The 18496-nt window shown below is 40.8% G+C and overlaps 1 protein-coding gene across 1 annotated transcript; it reads left to right on the top strand.

Annotated features, from left to right (window-relative positions):
- The first annotated feature begins 17373 nt into the window (after positions 1-17373).
- Positions 17374-18275, top strand: SPRY3 (sprouty RTK signaling antagonist 3). Its single transcript, XM_057719379.1, has one exon. The coding sequence runs from the start codon at positions 17409-17411 to the stop codon at positions 18273-18275; it is 867 nt and encodes a 288-aa protein (XP_057575362.1). The 5' UTR covers positions 17374-17408.
- Positions 18276-18496: the final 221 nt, after the last annotated feature.

Genomic DNA, 18496 nt, shown 5'->3' with positions numbered 1-18496 from the left:
TTCAACACAGACTAGAAGTTTGAGTTTTGACTTCTGCATTTGAGAGGTAAAAATTACAATGTAAGCATTTCCCAAATAAAGGTTGCCATATATACATTACTAATAAGAAAAAAATCAAATTGTACACTTTAGATATATGCAGTTTATTGTATGTCAATTATATCTCAATAAAAGTTTTTTAAAAAAAAGAATTTCCCAAATATAGAAAGAATATTCATGATATGTTGGTCAGACACAAAATATAACAAATGTCTACTATAGAGGTTTTACAAATTAAAAACATAATTGCCAAAAATTTACTCATTACTAAAGGGGTGACTAGCACTATGCATGCAACCAAAACCAGAATTACTTAGTTGAGGATTGAACACAGAGATTCTCCCAGAATGCAACACAAACACCAAAGAAAAGATAAGAAAAATTGAGACATGTATATCTTTATGAGGATTTCAATCTCTCTTTAATGAGAGTTTCAGAAAGGAAAGGAAGGGAAGGGAAGAGAAGGAAGAGACAAAGAGAGACAGAGAGATAGAAAGAAGAAAAAAGTGAGAGAAGGAGGGAGGAAGGGAAGAAGGGAGAAATGGAGGGAGGGGGAAGAGGAAGGAATAAAAGAAATACTGGACACAAATTTCCTTAAACTGAAGAATGACTTAAGTCTTCAGACTTAGAGACCCCCACCAAATCTCAAGCAGAAATAATGGGAAGAATGACATGTGCCTAGTAAAAAATTTAAGCTCTAAAGCCAAAGAAAGTATCTTCTCCTATGAGTTAGCTCTGTTGGATCGCTAACTCATTCCCACACCAAAATAAACTCAAATGGATAAAAGAGATATCAAAAAAGTATAAAATCATCAAAATATAAGATGTATTAGAAGAAAACATGGGAGATATGGCACAAAACCTAGATGTCATAATCCCATGATGGAAAAGATTGATCAGTTTGACTACATAACAATTAAAAAGATTTGCCCATTTTTTGATTGGGTTGTTTGTTTTTGTGATGTTGAGCTGCATGAGCTGTCTATATATTTTGGAGATTAATCCTTTGTCAGTTGCTTTGTTTGCAAATATTTTCTCCCATTCTGAGGGTTGTCTTTTTGTCTTGTTTATGGTTTCCTTTGCTGTGCAAGAGCTTTTGCATTTAATTAGGTCCCATTTGTTAACTTTTGTTTGTATTTTCATTGTTCTAGGAGGTTTGAAGTATTATAAATGAAGTTAAAAGGCCAATGGCAAACTGATAAAAATATGTTTATACTAGAGATCATGCATTAATATTTATATTGATGTTTAAGTGTATATATCAAATTCTTACAGGTCCAGAACAAAAAGACAACTCAATAGAAAAATGGACAACATGAAAATGCTGTTCTCAAAATGAGACATATAAGTAGCCAACATTTTATGTGAAAAAATGTCGAATCACACTCATATTTTTAAAAACCCAAGATATCATTTCTACTTTTCAGGTGGAAAAAGGTTGAGAAATTTGATAATATACTAACAATGTGAGAAAACGAGTATTCTTCTAAACTCTTGGTGACAGTGTAAACTGGTGCATTTTTTTTGGAGGGCAATTTGGTAATATTGAATATTAAGCAAAATTAAAATACATATATGCTTTGTCCCTGCATTTGTACTTTAGAAATTTATCTTACAGATAGACTAGCATGAATATACAAAAATATGTGTAAAAGATATTTATTGCAGCATTGTTTGTAATACAAAAATCCTGAAAACATTCTAAATGTCCATCATTCAGAGATTAGACTTAGGCAGTCTGGCAAAGTGAAGAGGCCTACCTGACAGAAGTCTATTTGCATGAGGACTACAGTGTCACCCAGTGTATTTACAAAAAAAAAAAAAAACAGCAGCTTTACTGAGATATAATTCACACGCAATAAAATCCACCCATTTAAAGTGAACAATTCCGTAGTTCGTAGTCTATTCACAGAGTTGTGCAACCATCGTAACTAGTACCAGAACTTTCTCATCACCCCAAAAAGAAACTCATTAGCAGTCACTTCCCCTCTCCCCCACTCCCCAGCCCCTGAATTCATTAATCTGCCTTCTGCCTTTATAGAATTTCCTATTCCGGAAACTTCGTATAAATGGAGTCATACCATATGTGGCCTTTCGCATGTGGCTTCTTTCACTTATTGTGATGTTTTCAAGGTTCTTGCATGTGGTAGCATGAATCAGTACTTTATTCCTTTCCGTGGCTGAATAATATTCCACTGTGTGGGTGGAGAGCATCTTATTTCTCCAGTCAGGTTGATGGACATTTGTGTTGTTTCTACCTTTTGGCTACTCTGAATAATGCTGCTGTGAATATTTTTATACAGGTTTTGTGCGGAGATACGTTTGCAATTCTTGCTGTATCAGTTGATAACCTCATGTTTAACATTTTGAGGAACTTTCAAACTGTTTTCCAAAGTGGCTGTGTCACTTTTACAATAGCACCAGGAGTGTATGAGGCTTCCAATTTTTCCATATCCTTTTCAACACTTCTTACTGTCTGTTGTTTTGTCTTTAGCCATCCTAGTGGGTATGAAGTCGTATCTGTGTTTTGCTTTGCATTTTCCTAATAACTAATGATGCTGAGCATCTTTTCATGCAGACATTGACCACTGGTATGTCTTCTCTGAAGAAATGTTTATTCAAATCCTTTGCCCATTTTCAACTTATTTATTTTTCTGTTGTTGAGTTGAAAGCTTTCTTTATCTTCTATAGATACAAGTTCCTTATCAGATATATGATTTGTGAACATTTTTCTCCCATCGGGTTGGTTGTATTTTCACTTTCTTGCTGTAATGTTTGGCAGCAAAAAAGATTTTGATTCTGGCATTTTTTTCTTTTATTTCTGCTTTTGTTATTGTACCTAAGAAGGCTTTGCCTAATCCAAGGTCACAAATTTATTCCTACACTTTCTACTAAGAAATTTGTATCTTTAGTTCATACAGTGGGTCTGTGGTCCATTTTGAGTTAACTTGCATATATGGTTTGAAGTAGAGGTCCAACTTCTTCTGCATGTAGCTATCCAGTTGTCTCAGCACCTTTTGTTGAAAAGACTATTCTTTCCCCCATTAAATTGTCCTGACAATTGACCATAAATGTAAAGGTTTATTTCTGGACTCTCAATTCTGTTGCATTGATTATGCCAGTATCACATTATCTTGATTACTATAGTTTTGTGGTAAGTTTTGAAATCAGAATGATTGAGTACTCCTATTTTGTTCTTTCTTTTTGAGATTGTTTTAACTATTCTGTGCCCCTTGCATCTCCATATAAATTTAGGATTTGCTCATCAATTTCTGCAAAAACTCCAGCTGGGATTTTGACAGGGATTGTGTTGAGTCTGTAGATTACTTTGGGGAGTATTGCCATCTTAACAATACTAAGTCTTATGATCCATGAGCATGGAATGTGTTTGCATTTTTATAGGTCTTCTTTAGTTGCTGTCAACAATATTTTGCACTTTTCAGTGTATAAGTCTTCCACTTCTTTTGTTAAATTTAATGCTAAGTATTTTATCTTTTATGATACTATTATACATGAAATTATTTTCTTAATTTCATTTTCAGGTTGTTCATGCTAGTGTACAGAAATGCAATTTATTTTTTTGTATATTGACCTTATATCTTGCCATCTAACTGAATGTGTATGTGTGTGTGTGTGTATTTTAGATAGAGAAGTTGCTCAGGAAGTTTATTACAAATAATAATCATGGGCTGTTGGAGTGGAAATAAAGGCATTTGTATTGTTGAGTGGTATTCATTGTATGGAAATAACCATTCCACCACTCATGCCGTGCAATGAATGCAGAATTTGTAATATATCCGTAAAAATTGTTTGGGTCCTGATAAACTCACAGTCTATGCAGTAAAAAGTGAAAGTAAAATCCTTTATGATTCTTTCATGCTTACTGTGGTGTTGTCACCTGCAGCAGGCTGGCCGCCCTGGACTGGAGATGCATCAGCTGCTTGTGATTAACGAGGAGAAAAAATTTGCATAACTGAAGAAAGTGAAGTGTATGTTGGTCTATATGTGGGGCAGTGAAGTGTCCTGCTAAGTAAATACCAGAATCGAAATACCATGTGGCCAGGTGCTTTATACAATACTCACCACCTCCACAGCACGCTTCTGGTACGTGAATGTGGACACAAGGGCCCAGCAGGAAGTGTGATAGGCCGTATAAAACGATATGCTTGAAGCACACTCTAAGTTGCACAGAGGTAAGTCCTGTGGAGATGGCACGTCTGTGCAACTTAGAGAGCTCACATAGAGCATGCAGACAGGCAAAGGTCAAGATACATTAGGAAAAGACAGGAACTTAAGATACACTGAAGCGCGCGCGCGCCTGCACACGCACACACATTATTCTGCAAAAATATAGGTGATGCTTTTCACTTGAATGGGGAAAAAACAGGAGAGAAAGGTATTTTGATGGAAGAAAATATAACAAGAGCTCAGAATTCTGACTTCCAATTCTATCTTCTAATCACTTTCACTGTTAACTCCTGTCTTACCTGGACTCTTGCAATAGCCTCCCAATTGTTCTCCCTACTTTCACCTTAAGCCTCTCTCCCAAATATATACTCCACAGGGAAGCCAGAGAGATCCTTTTAAAATTACAAGGCAGACTGTGTTACTCCTCTGGACAGAGAACTCTATATCAATATAATACCTTCTCAAAATGCTTCACCGCTTTCTAGTTTCGTCTGTCACCAGCATCTCTGCACTCCTTCCGCTCTAGGCATGCTGATCTCCTTGCTTCTCCTAGAACATGCCAAGAACATTCTGGTCTCAGGGATTTGCATTTACTCTTCCCTCCACGTGGGAAATGCTGTGCTCATATAGCTGAGTGGCTTGCTCGCTCACTTTGTTCGAGACTCAGCTCAAATATCAATGAAAGAGACTTTCCATAACAACCATACATAAAATAGCAACCACCCTTATCCTCAATTACGTTTGATGGATAGAGGAAAATGATGCCTGGAGTTGTCTGATAGGCTGTTGGATATGTGGGTCTACAGTTCATCTAGAAGGTCTGGACCAGAGATGTAGACTTGGCAGTTTCCATCAAGGACCAAGTGGGATTTTTGAAAATGCAGATTCTCCGGCTCTCACCCAAGATCTCTGGAATAAGAATCTTTGGAGGTGAGGCTTATTTCTATTCCTGATTCATATCCACTTTTAAAGTCAAAACCCATGTATAATATTGCCTAGATAACCATTTAGATATTACATGGTCACGTTAAATGTAATATACTTAAATCTTATTTTTTAAATGTTCCCTCCATATCTCAGTAATTGGCACAATCAGCATGCCGTACCTAATCAGTCACCAAGTCTTATTTATTCTGCGTTCTGCCTATCATCCACTTTACTTCATCTGCACTGTCCCTTCCTGGATTCAGGCCACAATCACGCCCTGTCTGATTTCAGGGACAGATTATGCTGCAGTTTATGTGTTCACATGTGCATTTATTCTACTCTACTGTGAGTAATGAGGGGATAAGACCACTAATTTATTCATTCAACCAGTATGTATTGAGGGCCCACTACATGGCATATTGTGTCACATTCATCGCTGTATCTTTCCCATCAGGAATGTTGCCTGACATTAACTAGGTGCTCAGTATGTTTGTTTTATTGGGTTACACTGAAACTTACTATATCGCAGATGAGAAAAATAGGGCCTAGAGATGAAAATGACCTGCCAAAACCACACAGCAGGTTAGAATACTGGAGTTTACGTTTTCTTGCTCTTAGTCCAGTTTTCTTTCCCCAGAACCACATTGTCTCTCCCTCTTACCTCTCCATAGTCTCCCAGGTTATTTTTCTCTCTCTGAGTTTTCTGTACCACTTTCTCGTGGTGATATTGCTCCTATACTTGTTTACCAGTTTCTGTGGAAAAGAAAATAATTGTGACCATCCCTATAGGCTTCTCGGTTAAGAATCTCTGTTTGCTTACTTTATTCTGGCGTCATCACTTATGAATCAGGATGAACATAGATCAGCTTTTCATCTGGCAGTTCTAAAGTGCTCCTCTCCACTCCAGTAGAGTATGGATAGAGCTAGCCTCAGACAGGGACTCGTAAGCTCTCAACAGGTTTGAGCTGTATTCTGGGAAAAAGAGAATGAGGAAAGGCTTTCAGAATTTGTGCAGAGTAGGTGTTGCAGAGTAGGCATGCAGAAAAAGTAAGAAAGAGTGGGTTATAATTATAGGCTGAGAGAACTTGATATTTGATTGGGTTTATGGAGAAGACTCCGAGGATGATTATTTTAGACACTGTATTGGACTATCATACAAAGCTGTTTCTTTGTGTGCGTATAACGTATTTCACTTGCTACAATTTAATAAAACCTAAATAAGCTCAGTATGAGTAAAATACGTGGGTGGTACCTTCTACAGAAAATTTCTGCTCTTAACTTCTTCAGGCTATGGGTGTAGGGACCATCTTACCATAGTTTATAAAGAAGTTGTTTTCACATCTTTGTATCTTTGTTCATTCTGTTATCTCTGCTTGCAATGGTTTTGTTCATTCTCTTATTTATCAGATATTTTCTGAGCATCTACTCTATGCCAGACGTTATGTTGAATCTGGGCGATTCGGTGACAGTTCTTTGTGCAGGCCATCCTCTTGGCTTTTGCACCTGCTATTCCTTCTGGCTATAATGTTCTTCTCACCCTTCAATTTATATTCAGACATTATCTTTTTTAGGAAGCATTCCATAACCCCCTTAATACTGGATTAAGTGTATTTCTTCTCTGCTCCCTTCCATAGCACTTATCATCCTTTATTACATTTGTGTATTTGATATCTTTCCTACTAAATTATGAGCCACTTGAGAGCAGGGATTCATGTATTAATTATATATTAATTAATATAAGATTATTATATATAGCTTAATAGCTATATTAATATATAATTAATTCATTTATTTTATATATTAATTTATTCCTATATCTTTACTCTGCGGTCCTATATTAAGGCAACAGTGAAAACAACTGAGATTATTCAACCTTCTCATCTTTTAAGATGATACCATCGAAAATAACAATCACGTTAACGATCATTCATTCGTTCAATAATGTCTAGTATGAGCCACTCGCTATCTAAGTGCTGGTGATTCAACAACTAAATTTCCTTCCCTCATGGAGCTGTCATTCAGGTAGAAGGGAGAGTTGTTTACTCTGTGCCAGATACTGTTCTCAGCATTTTACATGTTTTAATCCATCTAATTCTCACAACAACCCTATGAGGTATATTTATAAATTGTACTGACTTTACAAATGAGAAACCAAGGCCCAAAGTGATTAAGTAACTTGGCCAAGGTTGCACAACTGGCGAGTTGCAAACATGAGATTTGACTCAGGTCAACTCACTCCAGAACTTACACTCTTAACCAGTACACCACAGAAGCCTCTTCTCACCTGCATATCCTTTCAAGGATTTTTGCTCCATTCTAGAGTACTTAATATCCCTGAATATTCCATGTTGTTATATATTCCCTTGCCTTGGAATATCTTGTTCACTCTTCCTGAAATGCCTCCCTAACCCATATCCTTTAGACCTTAGCCTAGAAGTCACTCACTCTAGGAAAAACCTTGTTTAATCACCTATCTCCCCAAAGGACCAGTTTAGGTATCTGACCTCTTCTTTATCATCCTTTGTTATAATTTCCTGTCTCGCATTCTAGAGAGTAATTTTTTTGAAGGCAGACATAATGTTTATCATATTTCTCTTCACTGCTGTATCCCCACCCCAGGGCCTGGCACATTGGTCAGGAAATTGGTGCTTATTGAATGAATAAATGACTCTTGGAGATCTAAATGAATATTTTCATTTGTGCTTTAGGCTGTTACGTTTCTAAAAGACTACGAGTAGTTTCATGATCTTTGATAGGATATAAGGATAATACAATTATATACAGAAATCAATGTTGAGGCATTAAGAAATTCACTATATGATACCTGACAACTTGTTTTACAAACTTGTTAGACTCAGGGTATTTCAGAAAATATGCTTTCTTAGCTCTTTAGTTAATGCTGTGCTTGTTAGGAAACACATCTTAACAGATTCATTGAGTTGTCCAAGATCATACAGCTAGTTAGTAAGAGGGCCTAGAAGTGAACAGAGGTCTGCTATTTCCCAATCCCAGGCCTTTTTTTCTTTTTAGCGACAACTTGCTAACATTAATTCAATTCCAACCAAATTTGGAGATACTATCTCAGCACAGATCAACCCATCTATTCCAAGAGCCAGCGATTTCCAAAAAATAAATAAGTAACCTTAAAGGACACCAGAAAAATCACTCTCCCCTCCAAATATTGTCCCTACTACTAAGTTTTAGAAATCTCTATAGTTTTAGAGTGAATTAACCACATCCTTCCACACTTTATAGCAACTAGTTGTTCAGATTATTTGCAACATGACAGTTAACTCAAAACAGCTTTTGAAAGAAGGGAAAGTATATCTAACAGAGTATACTGAATAATGAGGACAGGATATAGTTGAACAACAGTGTTGTAGGAGTTACAAATGTAGAAATAAATTAGGGTATCAGTAAAAACTGTCATAGGGCTTTAGAGCATGACGGAGCCTTAATAGTCAGAGAAGGAGTCACATAGGAATTAGAACCTGAAGGTAGAAAATAAAAAAATATATGCAATTCATGTGGAGGATACATATGGAAAGCTGCCCTGGTAGCCACGTGCATTGGTATCTGAAAAGAGTGAAACATTCAACTTGTCTTATGTTAAGATACGTTGAGGAGAGAAGTGGAATGTATATGGCTGGAGAACAACTTGATTGACAGGCAAAGTAATTTGGACTTAATGCTTTAGGAATTAGAAATAAGTTTTTAAAAAAATTTTCATTTATTTATTTTTTGGCCACGTTGGGTCTTTGTTGCCGGGCGCGGGCTTTCTCTAGCTGCGGCGAGCGGGGGCTACTCTTCCTTGTGGTGCGCAGGCTTCTCATGTGGTGGCTTCTCCTGTTGTGGAGCAGAGGCTCCAGGCATGTGGGCTTCAGTAGTTGTGGCATGTGGGCTCAGTGGTTGTGGCTCTAGAGCGCAGGCTCAGTAGTTGTGGTGCACGGGCTTAGTTGCTCCGCAGCATGTGGGATCTTTCCGGACCAGGGATCAAACCCATGTCCCCTGCATTAGCAGGCAGATTCTTAACCACTACACCACCGGGGAAGTCCCTAGAAATAAGTTTTGGAACAAAGGAATAAAGTGTGAAAATAAGCCACATTGAAGGAAAGTATATATTTGGTGCATATGTATTCAGATTTAAAGCTGAACTTAAAAAAAAAAGGATTCAAATTAAAATCATCTCTTCCTTCTCCTACAGCCCATATTAGAGAACAATTTCTTAATACTCATATCTAGTGTTCTTAGAGCACTTACTATATGCCAGACACACGATAAAATTTTTAAATGTAAGATCTTATTTAATCTACAGGAAATAGGACAATCCTGTGAGGTAGGTACTATTGTTACCTCCACTTTAAAGAGGAAGAAACAGGATCCAGAGAGGTGAATTGATTTTCCCAAAGTCAGGTAGCTCAGAAATTGACGAGGAAAAATGTGAACCCTGATCTGTTTGACCTGAATCTAGTTAGTACAGCTATTGCACATAGCTGACATGAAATAAATACCTGTTGAATAAATGGGTGAATGAAAATATCAGTAAATCTATCCTCTTTTGCAGATGAACCTACATATTAGCTTTAATGGTTTTCATGATCTTGATAAGCTTAGGTCAGTGTTAAAAGTAGGAAGAGGTTTGCGCTACAAAAGAGAAGAATTTACATAGAAAAATTTCTTGACTGGAATTTCTGATTGGGTAGAGACATGGATTTGGTTAGAAATTATGTATACATACATATGTACACACAGACACACATATACGTGTATGTATGTATGTGTATGTTTGTGTGTGTGTAAACACATGCATACATACACATCAATAGGACAGTCTGGAGCACCTTTGACACACACGTACATGCACATGCAGACCCACACGTTTTCTTTTGTTTTCTTAACCCTCCTGAGAGGGTGTAAATAATAGAATGTCAGAGCTGGAAGGGACTTTAGCAATTGCCCAATCAGATGTCCTCATGTAAATGTAGAGATTGAGGCACTGGAGGGAAAGTAAATTGCAAAGGTCACACAAGGAGTTAGAGGAAGATTAAGAATTTGAGTTTCCTAACTCACAGGTTTGTTTTACTCTGAACTGTCACCATTTACCATCTCAATTTTATAGATGGGGTAACCAAAGTATCCTAAGAATGTTGATGATCAAGCTCCTGCTACTTGTCCGTTGAAGCAGGACTTGAAAGCAGATCTCTTTTATTTTAAATATGAGGCTTGTTTTCATTCAGGTGCTTCTGTGTGGATGCCCAGAAGGAAGACCTTTTCCTATTGAATTAAATAGTGGACTGAGGATAATTTCCAGAAAGCTTTGTTCTTCACTTTAAGAGAAAATGGCCCAAACTGCTTTATTTTCAGAAGCCTGGCAGTCCCAGGGAGGCTCCGTGGAGGCAGGGATTTTGTCTCCCTTATCGAATCCACACTACCTAGCACAAAAGAAGGCACTCAGAAATACTTGCTGAGTATATAACATACTAAACCCAGAAAGGGAAAGTAATGGTTCCGCAACGAATGATGGATGGATAATCATTATTAGTGCTGAAAAAATGGGAGTGAATTTGGGAAAGAGAAGGGAGAAACCCTTGAAGAAAGGAGAAGCTCTGTCTCTTTAGCTGATGGAAGCGGCAATCACTCAGCAAGAGCTGAGTGGTTTGGTAGGACTGCAATTGGCAGAGATATTTAAATGAGGCCTCCTTAGAAGTGTTACTCTCCACCCCACCCCCACTCCTCTTTCAATTCTGTTTCAGTCATTACCCAGGGACCGGATACAGAGATTCCTATGGGGAGTTCTAATGGGTCGATTCAATTTCAACGGGATGACGCCACTTAGCCAAGCATTAAGAGCTATAGCTCCGGGAAAGCAAACGATGGTGGGGGGGGGGGGGGGGGAAGGAAGAGAGAGAGAGAGAGAGAGACTGACTATAACAAGGAGCAATAAATCCCTCCCACCCTCCCCTATAACCCATTCACAAGACCTCTAGAAAACATCTACATTCACAAAACAGCTGCCCCTTCCTCCCCCAACCCCCCGCCCCGCTCCCTGCAGATGATATACCAACGCACCCGACGCTATATAAATAATCACACACTAGCCGTATCTATCGCTCTGTTGAGATACCCTGTGTCTACAACTGCAGTTTCTGCTGCTTAGGCTCATCTGTCAGATTGGAGGAGACAGAGGCGGAGGGAAAAGAGGAGGAGGGGGGAGGAGGTAAAGGAGGAGAAAAGGGAGGAGGCAGGGGGAGGGGAAGAGAAGGGGGAGGAAAACGCTGGAGGAGGGGGAAAAGGAGGAGGAGAAGGGGGAGGAGAAAGAGGCGGAGGAGGAGGGGGAGGAGAAATAGGAGAAGGAGGAGGAGAAAGAGGCGGAGGAGGTGAACAGCTCACCCTGCTGAGCTTTCTTTGGGGAATACGTGCATCAAGACTTAGATCTGCATGTAAAATCTATACGAAGTATCTGCCACTACAAGTCCGACTCTCCTCCCCACCACCACCGTTTTCTCTCTCTCTCTCTCTCTGTTTTTCTTTCCCTTTTCTCTGCTGTGTCAGAAAGACCGAGACAGAACGATCTCTGTTTCTGGCTCCACTGCCAGTGAAGGAGTTTTCATTCAGACTTTCCGAAGAGAGGTGGAGAAACCTAAAGACTCAGGAGAAGAAGAGGTCCTTTGAGCCAGATGGGGCATTCGTTCTTCTGCTTTTCTCAGCATGGATAAGCCCTTTCTTCAAGGTAAGCTTAGAGATTAGCTCTTAAAGACCTCAGAATTCTTTCTATGAAATGCACAGATTGCCATTCATTCCAGTCATCGTGTGTGTGTGTGTGTGTGTGTGTGTGTGTGTCTGTACACGCGCACAAGCGCAAGCGCGTGGGTAAAATAAAATGAAAACCGTTTAACTGAGATTTAAATGAATCAGCTCTTGCAGAAAACGATGCGTATTGGAAATGTATACATGAAAGGGGGACGTCAAAAAAGCTCTTTTGTAGCCAAATGTCAATTTAATTTATAGCCTGTTGACCTTTACATGCATTTTGGTGCTTGCCTATAGCGCAGCCTAACCCCCCAAGCTGAGAACGTAGGGAGAGCCCGTGCTGAGGCCAGTCTGGCTGCCCAGCGGGCATCCTGTCAGTGTAGGGCTAGTCTGCTATTGGCTCACACCTCTGGGCTGTGCGTCGTTCAGATTTCATCACATCACCTTGCCCTGGGTAGAAATGGCGCAAGCTGACACGGCATAACCCCCTACTTACATTGAGTCAGAGCAATGATTTAGAAATCTCTGGATCCATGCCTGGGTGTGGGTACACATGCCTCTGTGTGGCATATGGAAATTTTGTCAAAAGTGAGAACCTGTGAGCATGTCTAGTTAGCCAGGGGACATTTGATAGGACCTAGGGCAGTGCTTTACACTCCCTTCCATTCGTGCAGTGATAATTACCATTGGCCTCTGTATGCTGCAAACCGTGTTGGATGAACAGAAAACAGACCTTGAACTCTTAAACAGAAAATCTATTTTGAAATGCAAACTATTGTTGCTTTTCTGGGTACATTAAAACCTCACTGCGACATAATGTGCTATCACATGAATTTGTATATACCAGGTGTTAAATCATATTCCCAACAAGTCAGCTGCATACATACATACAAATAAGGCACAGGCTCGCTTTTTATCCACAGGAAGTATTCATCTTGTTCCCTAAATGTCTAAACAAACATTTCTAAGACTTTATTGTGATATTCTATACATTGGGGGGGTTTTGTGTGTTCCGTTTTTAGGTCTCTCTAGCTGAGAAACAGTCTAGTTAGTGATCTGAGTGACTTGGGTTGAGAGTTGAGAAGTTGAATAGTGAGGAAGTAAAGAACCTGAAGGAAAGGACCCTAATTCTTCATGAAAGACTTGTGAGGCAGAAGAACGCAACCAACAAACCCGGCATAAAAATTTAGAGCATAAGGACAAGAAGGGGCTTTAAAGACCTTCCCTTCACCCCCTCCTCATGTTGCAGATGAAGAAATGGGCCTGGAGCAGAAGTCACTTGCCCACAGTCACACAGAACTTAAGTTTCGTGTCTCTCATAAAAGGATTTGGGGTTTAAAGAAAGATCCCTACTTCTTAAATAAACAACTAGCATTTTCTTCAGGGTTAGAAGTATGTGAATTCATTTCGTATTACAATGTTTCCTTGTATGGCTCATCACTAAGACACCTATATCTTTAAAAATGCAGGCTCTTAAAGCTGCAGGACTCTGGTTTGGAATAAACTGCTGCGAGTCTTAATGAGACTGTGAAGGTAATGAACAGGACTAGGGTAGCAAAGTGACAAGTTAAGAGTTAAATGTGGTGAGAACCTGGCAGCTCCAACAAGATGTATGCGGTAGAAGGGAGGCCCAGTCAGTGGCTGAGAGGTTAGTAATGTAAACTGTATACAACTTGGTATTTGTAAGGGCGGAGTGCTTTGATAGAGATGCAAATGCTTTTGCACAGAGAGGGATTTTCAGAGAGCAGACTTTGCAGCAGTAGAACTAAGAAAACACATAAAGCCAGAGCAGAAATCCCCGCTAGGTTTGCTTTCAGTTATTCTGAGAACGAGTGTATGTAACAGCATAGCACAGAGAAAAGCAACACACCCCAGAGCCGTTACACAGTAAGGTATAAAACAGCATTGAACCCAGGGGACTAGGAGAACACAGGAGCCAGGCTCTCCTTCTCTTCTCCTCTCTTCCTTGAAATCGAGCTTGAGTCATACTGTATCAGAAAGTATTTATCATAAAAATCAGAACCCTCTTAAGATGTTCGCGCAGAAGGGCTTCAGATAGGAAAGTTTTCAACTTTCGTCTCAACATGGCAGATCTTAGGTTCCAGGGAGAAAATACATTTTTTTTTTCATTAACAAACAGCATTTCTTGAATGGATTTAGCTTTCTAGCCCTCAGTTGGCATAAGAAAAGAAATTTCTGTTTAGGTTGAACATAGCAAATTTCAGGGCTACAGAAAAACTGTTGAGAAAGCTATGAGCACCTGGCCAGAGGGACTGAGATGGGAGTGGGTTTACAATGCATCATTCATTACTGCAGCGGCACTACGTGACAGAAATCACTAGATCCCATCAATGTGCAGCCAAGACTTGTAATCACCTTGGCTCCTGTTTAATAATATGTGATATGTATATTCTCTCTCTCGCTTAACAGAATATGCAATTGACCAGCAGCACAGTCAGTTTCTTGACTCTTGCTGCTCACAATGAATGGCCCTTTAATGAGTGGATTTCTGAATCAGAAACGTGCTTGCAGTAGTAGTTTTTCATCTCATCCATGTGCTGCAGCAGTCTCTTGTCTATTCGTTTCTCAACTTTTTTTCCCCTCTTACCTTCCCCTACAGTATCTATTTCAGTTCATCCTGTTAGCCAGATCAGATTCAGCACGTCCGGAATGGCAAACAATTTATTGTCATTCAATCCTGTTTTATCCTACTCAACACCCTGATTTTACCCAGGTCCTACTGCGCACCGTATTGCAGATCTTCCACAGTCCATTCTCGTGAAGATCTTACAGGGCAGGAAGAAACCTTCTGAGTTCGTCCTGTCAATCCCCTTACCTGTAAGCAAGGCAGTAGTACTTCATCATCCCAGACTGAAGCCCAAAGCTTCCTTTCATTAGCCGGCCAAGCATCTCAACTCTTTAGTCTTAACGGCAGTCTAATCAATATCCAAATACACCTTCTCAACCTACACGCCATGTACCCTTCTGCTGCGAAGACAGGATCCCCTCGTGGTTCTGAGTCATTTCTGTCATGACCTAGATTCCTCCCAGCTTAGCTTTCAACCTGCTGGGCAAGTCCCTGAGATATCTAGTGTCATCCTTGGAATCCCATATGATTATCTCCTGTAACGTGAAGACCTTGTACGCCTTCCTTGGAGTCACTGATCCTTCGACTTTCCAGTATGTTTGAATCTAGTTTCCTTTGGGAAATCACTGAGTCTAAAATGCATCCAGCATGTATGTTACTGTGTTTACAGTGTGAATAGCTTGAAGAGCCCTGCACATTATTCACCTAATCAATGGGGAATAAATTCATTTCTTACAAAATTATCAAAAGATTCTTCCCAATCCAAAGCTCCTGCATCCACATACCCTGCAAGCCAGCTGAACAACGTGTCCTTGTTTATTTGGGTGTTCAAATGAAAACTACCTGTTCCTTTCTAATGCTGGAACTATGAGTCTTAACAAAGATACAGCAAAGGTAGAAGTGTGAGTCCAAGTAGATAAAAGAGACACATATTTTGCTTCTGAATGCCCAAGTAAACAAGGGCATGTTGCCCAGTTTACGCTCAAGGGCTGAAGCTGTAGAAGGTATGGATGAAGAGAACTACTTTGTCACATTTTATAGTTATATAATTACAGACCATAATAGGGCAGAGTGCTTCAAAGTCGCCCAAACAAAGTAAGTGATTTGGCAAAGGTTACATATTTGAGTCTTAGAATCTCCGTAATCTTTATCTACATTCTCTTGTGCTGCATTAAATAACACTGAAACAAGTAGCTAAAATGTGAAATTATAGTCAGACTGGTTCTTTGATGTGATGTGCCAGAAAAGTTATTTTTAACCAAATTAAATCTTCTTTTCAAAAAATGAACAGATGTAAATTCAACTAAATAGGTTTGCATGGGGATATAGCCTCGAAAGGCAGTGAGTCTGATCATATTATTAGCCCCTGAATCCTTTATGAACCACATCTTCTGTTTTTCTTTATTGAGCTTTGGGCACATTTCAGTGTCATGTTTGCTTGCTTATGGAACCCTGATCAAGCACTATCCTCTTTCACTTGTTCCTTTCTATTTCTCATTCAAGCTTTCCATCCATACCGTAGTGTGAGTAACTGATCTATTCTGAGGAGGCCTGAAATGTTATGGATTTAAAGTATTTACTTTCTTCATGCTGGTGTTTCCTAGGTCCTAGTGCCCCCAGGATGACTCTTGGATTTTTGTTGAAGTTTCCTTAGGTACACCTTTCTCGGCTGTTCAGTCTTCCAGGTGGTGCAATACAGCAGTCTACTGTTGGAACGATATTTTCCTCATGGTCCCATTATCAGCACTAGGCTCAGTCAAACCCTTCGGGAAACGACCGCCCCGCTCTTCCTGATTGTGGTGCAGTGGAGACACAACTATATGTTTTCTCGATATGCAACTTAGCTTAAACTTGGTATAAAAACATTGCTGGTCTTTAAGAAAGCCAGCTTCTTGTGTAAGGTATAGAGAAGAGCAGTCCAAGCGGATTCTGCCTAATAAATCCCATCAGTGTGGACTTGACTTAGGGTGGTAATAAGTACAATTACAGGGGATATTTGAAATAATTCAGGGCTCATCTTCTGTGGTTCCCCCATCCCCAGGTTACTCTTGCGCATGCAGAAGTTTGACTTCGGAGCCATGCTGCCATTTAGAAAGAACTGCCTTCTCAATAAGTTAATGCAGCTTCTAAAGTGAGGAGAACTGGAAGATGATTAGTCTTGGCTTTCTTACAGCCTTGGGAAGCCTTTTGTACTATTGTTCTACAGATGGATAGCCTAATTTCTGCCCACTCTGTCTCTGCCATAGCTCTGCTATCATTGCCACTTGATTGTTTGCGTATATTCATTGAATCAGGTGATGTCCTTTATCATCTGTTCATTTATGCTTATAAATTTCACTGAAAGGAAAATCTTGATGGAGAATAGACACACACACACACACACGTGTATATGTATATGCAACGTCTCAGGGAAGACTTTTGAGGCTTTCCCTTTTACATCAGCATTGCTTTAGGAAGTGACCTTTGCATTTGAAATTAGATTCCATTTTTATTAGAATTGTGATGCTCAAGGCCTAGATTTCTTGGTTAGCAAACATCTGAATGAGCTAACTGCTCCTGTGGCGCTAGTCATATGATGGGATACGAAAGGAATCCACAGTGAGATCTTTGCTCCCCATGTACTTTACAGTCTGGTTGAGATGAGCAGACTTGCCTGTGAAGAAGTAGGTGAGGTCAATTAGAGAATAAAGGAGTAACATGAAGACTGAAGTGATTTAAGGCAGTGGTAGTGATGGGGCCTCAGCTTTGCTGGTTCCCTGCAAAGTACTCATGCCTGTGTATCCTCATTTATTGTTTCTATTCCCTCTCTCCTAGGATTTTCTGATGTGCCCTAAGATCCATGTAACTACAAGGGCTCTTTATCACCATAAGTGCCACCCTGACCCACAACCACTCAGAACTCAAGAATCAAGGCACCATGGATGCTGCCGTGACAGATGATTTCCAACACATTCTGCCTATTGAACAGCTGCGCTCGACTCACGCTAGCAATGATTATGTGGACCGTCCTCCAGTCCCCTGCAAACAGGCCCTGTCCAGCCCTTCCCTCATCGTGCAAACCCACAAATCTGATTGGTCCCTGGCTACCTTGCCTGCTGCCCTCCCCCGCAGTCTCAGCCAGTGCCATCAGTTGCAGCCCTTGCCTCAGCATCTGAGCCAATCTAGTATTGCCAGCTCAGTGTCCCACAGTACCACGGCCTCCGATCAAAGGCTCTTGTCCAGCATCACGCCCTCCCCCTCAGGCCAGTCCGTCATCCGAACCCAGCCTGGAACGGGAGCCCACCCAAAGGCTGATGGTGCTCTGAAGGGAGAAGCTGAGCTGTCTGCAGGGCACCCGAGTGAGCACCTCTTCATCTGCGAGGAGTGTGGGCGCTGCAAGTGTGTCCTCTGTACGGCAGCTCGCCCTCTGCCCTCCTGCTGGCTGTGCAACCAGCGGTGCCTTTGCTCCGCTGAGAGCCTGCTCGATTACGGCACTTGTCTGTGCTGCGTGCAGGGCCTCTTCTACCACTGCTCCACGGATGACGAAGACAACTGCGCTGACGAGCCCTGCTCCTGCGGGCCCGGCGCCTGCTTCGTGCGCTGGGCGGCCATGGGCCTCATCTCCCTCTTCTTGCCCTGCCTGTGCTGCTACCTGCCTACTCGTGGATGCCTGCACCTGTGCCAGCGGGGCTATGACGGCCTCAGGCGCCCAGGCTGCCGCTGTAAAAGGCACACCAACACTGTGTGCAGAAAAATCCCTGCTGGCAGCGCGCCCTTCCCCAAGGCCCAGGAGAAGTCTGTATGACCTTCCCACGAGAGCGGTGCAGCGCTTCCTCCTCCCAGCCCCCGTCAGTAGAGCATAGGCCTCATGTTTGAAGGAGGGGAGGAGAAGTGAAGCAGCCAGTGTCAGGGGAGTGGTCAGGTACATCCTGGTGCAGGAGGCCTTGTTCCTTCTCACAGTACCCATCCCACTCCTCTTCGGTCTTTCTACACCCCGCCACCTCAGCCCTTATGGCTGTCCCGGCA

This window comes from Hippopotamus amphibius, chromosome X (genome assembly GCF_030028045.1).
Source record: "Hippopotamus amphibius kiboko isolate mHipAmp2 chromosome X, mHipAmp2.hap2, whole genome shotgun sequence".
In the NCBI taxonomy this organism is placed as follows: domain Eukaryota; kingdom Metazoa; phylum Chordata; class Mammalia; order Artiodactyla; family Hippopotamidae; genus Hippopotamus; species Hippopotamus amphibius.
Note: the sequence above shows the minus strand (reverse complement) of the source record. Positions and strands in the feature narration are given on the sequence as shown.

Bases quoted from the DNA above. Each gene is read 5' to 3' on its own strand.
- SPRY3 (XM_057719379.1), top strand. From the start codon at position 17,409: ATGGATGCTGCCGTGACAGATGATTTCCAACACATTCTGCCTATTGAA.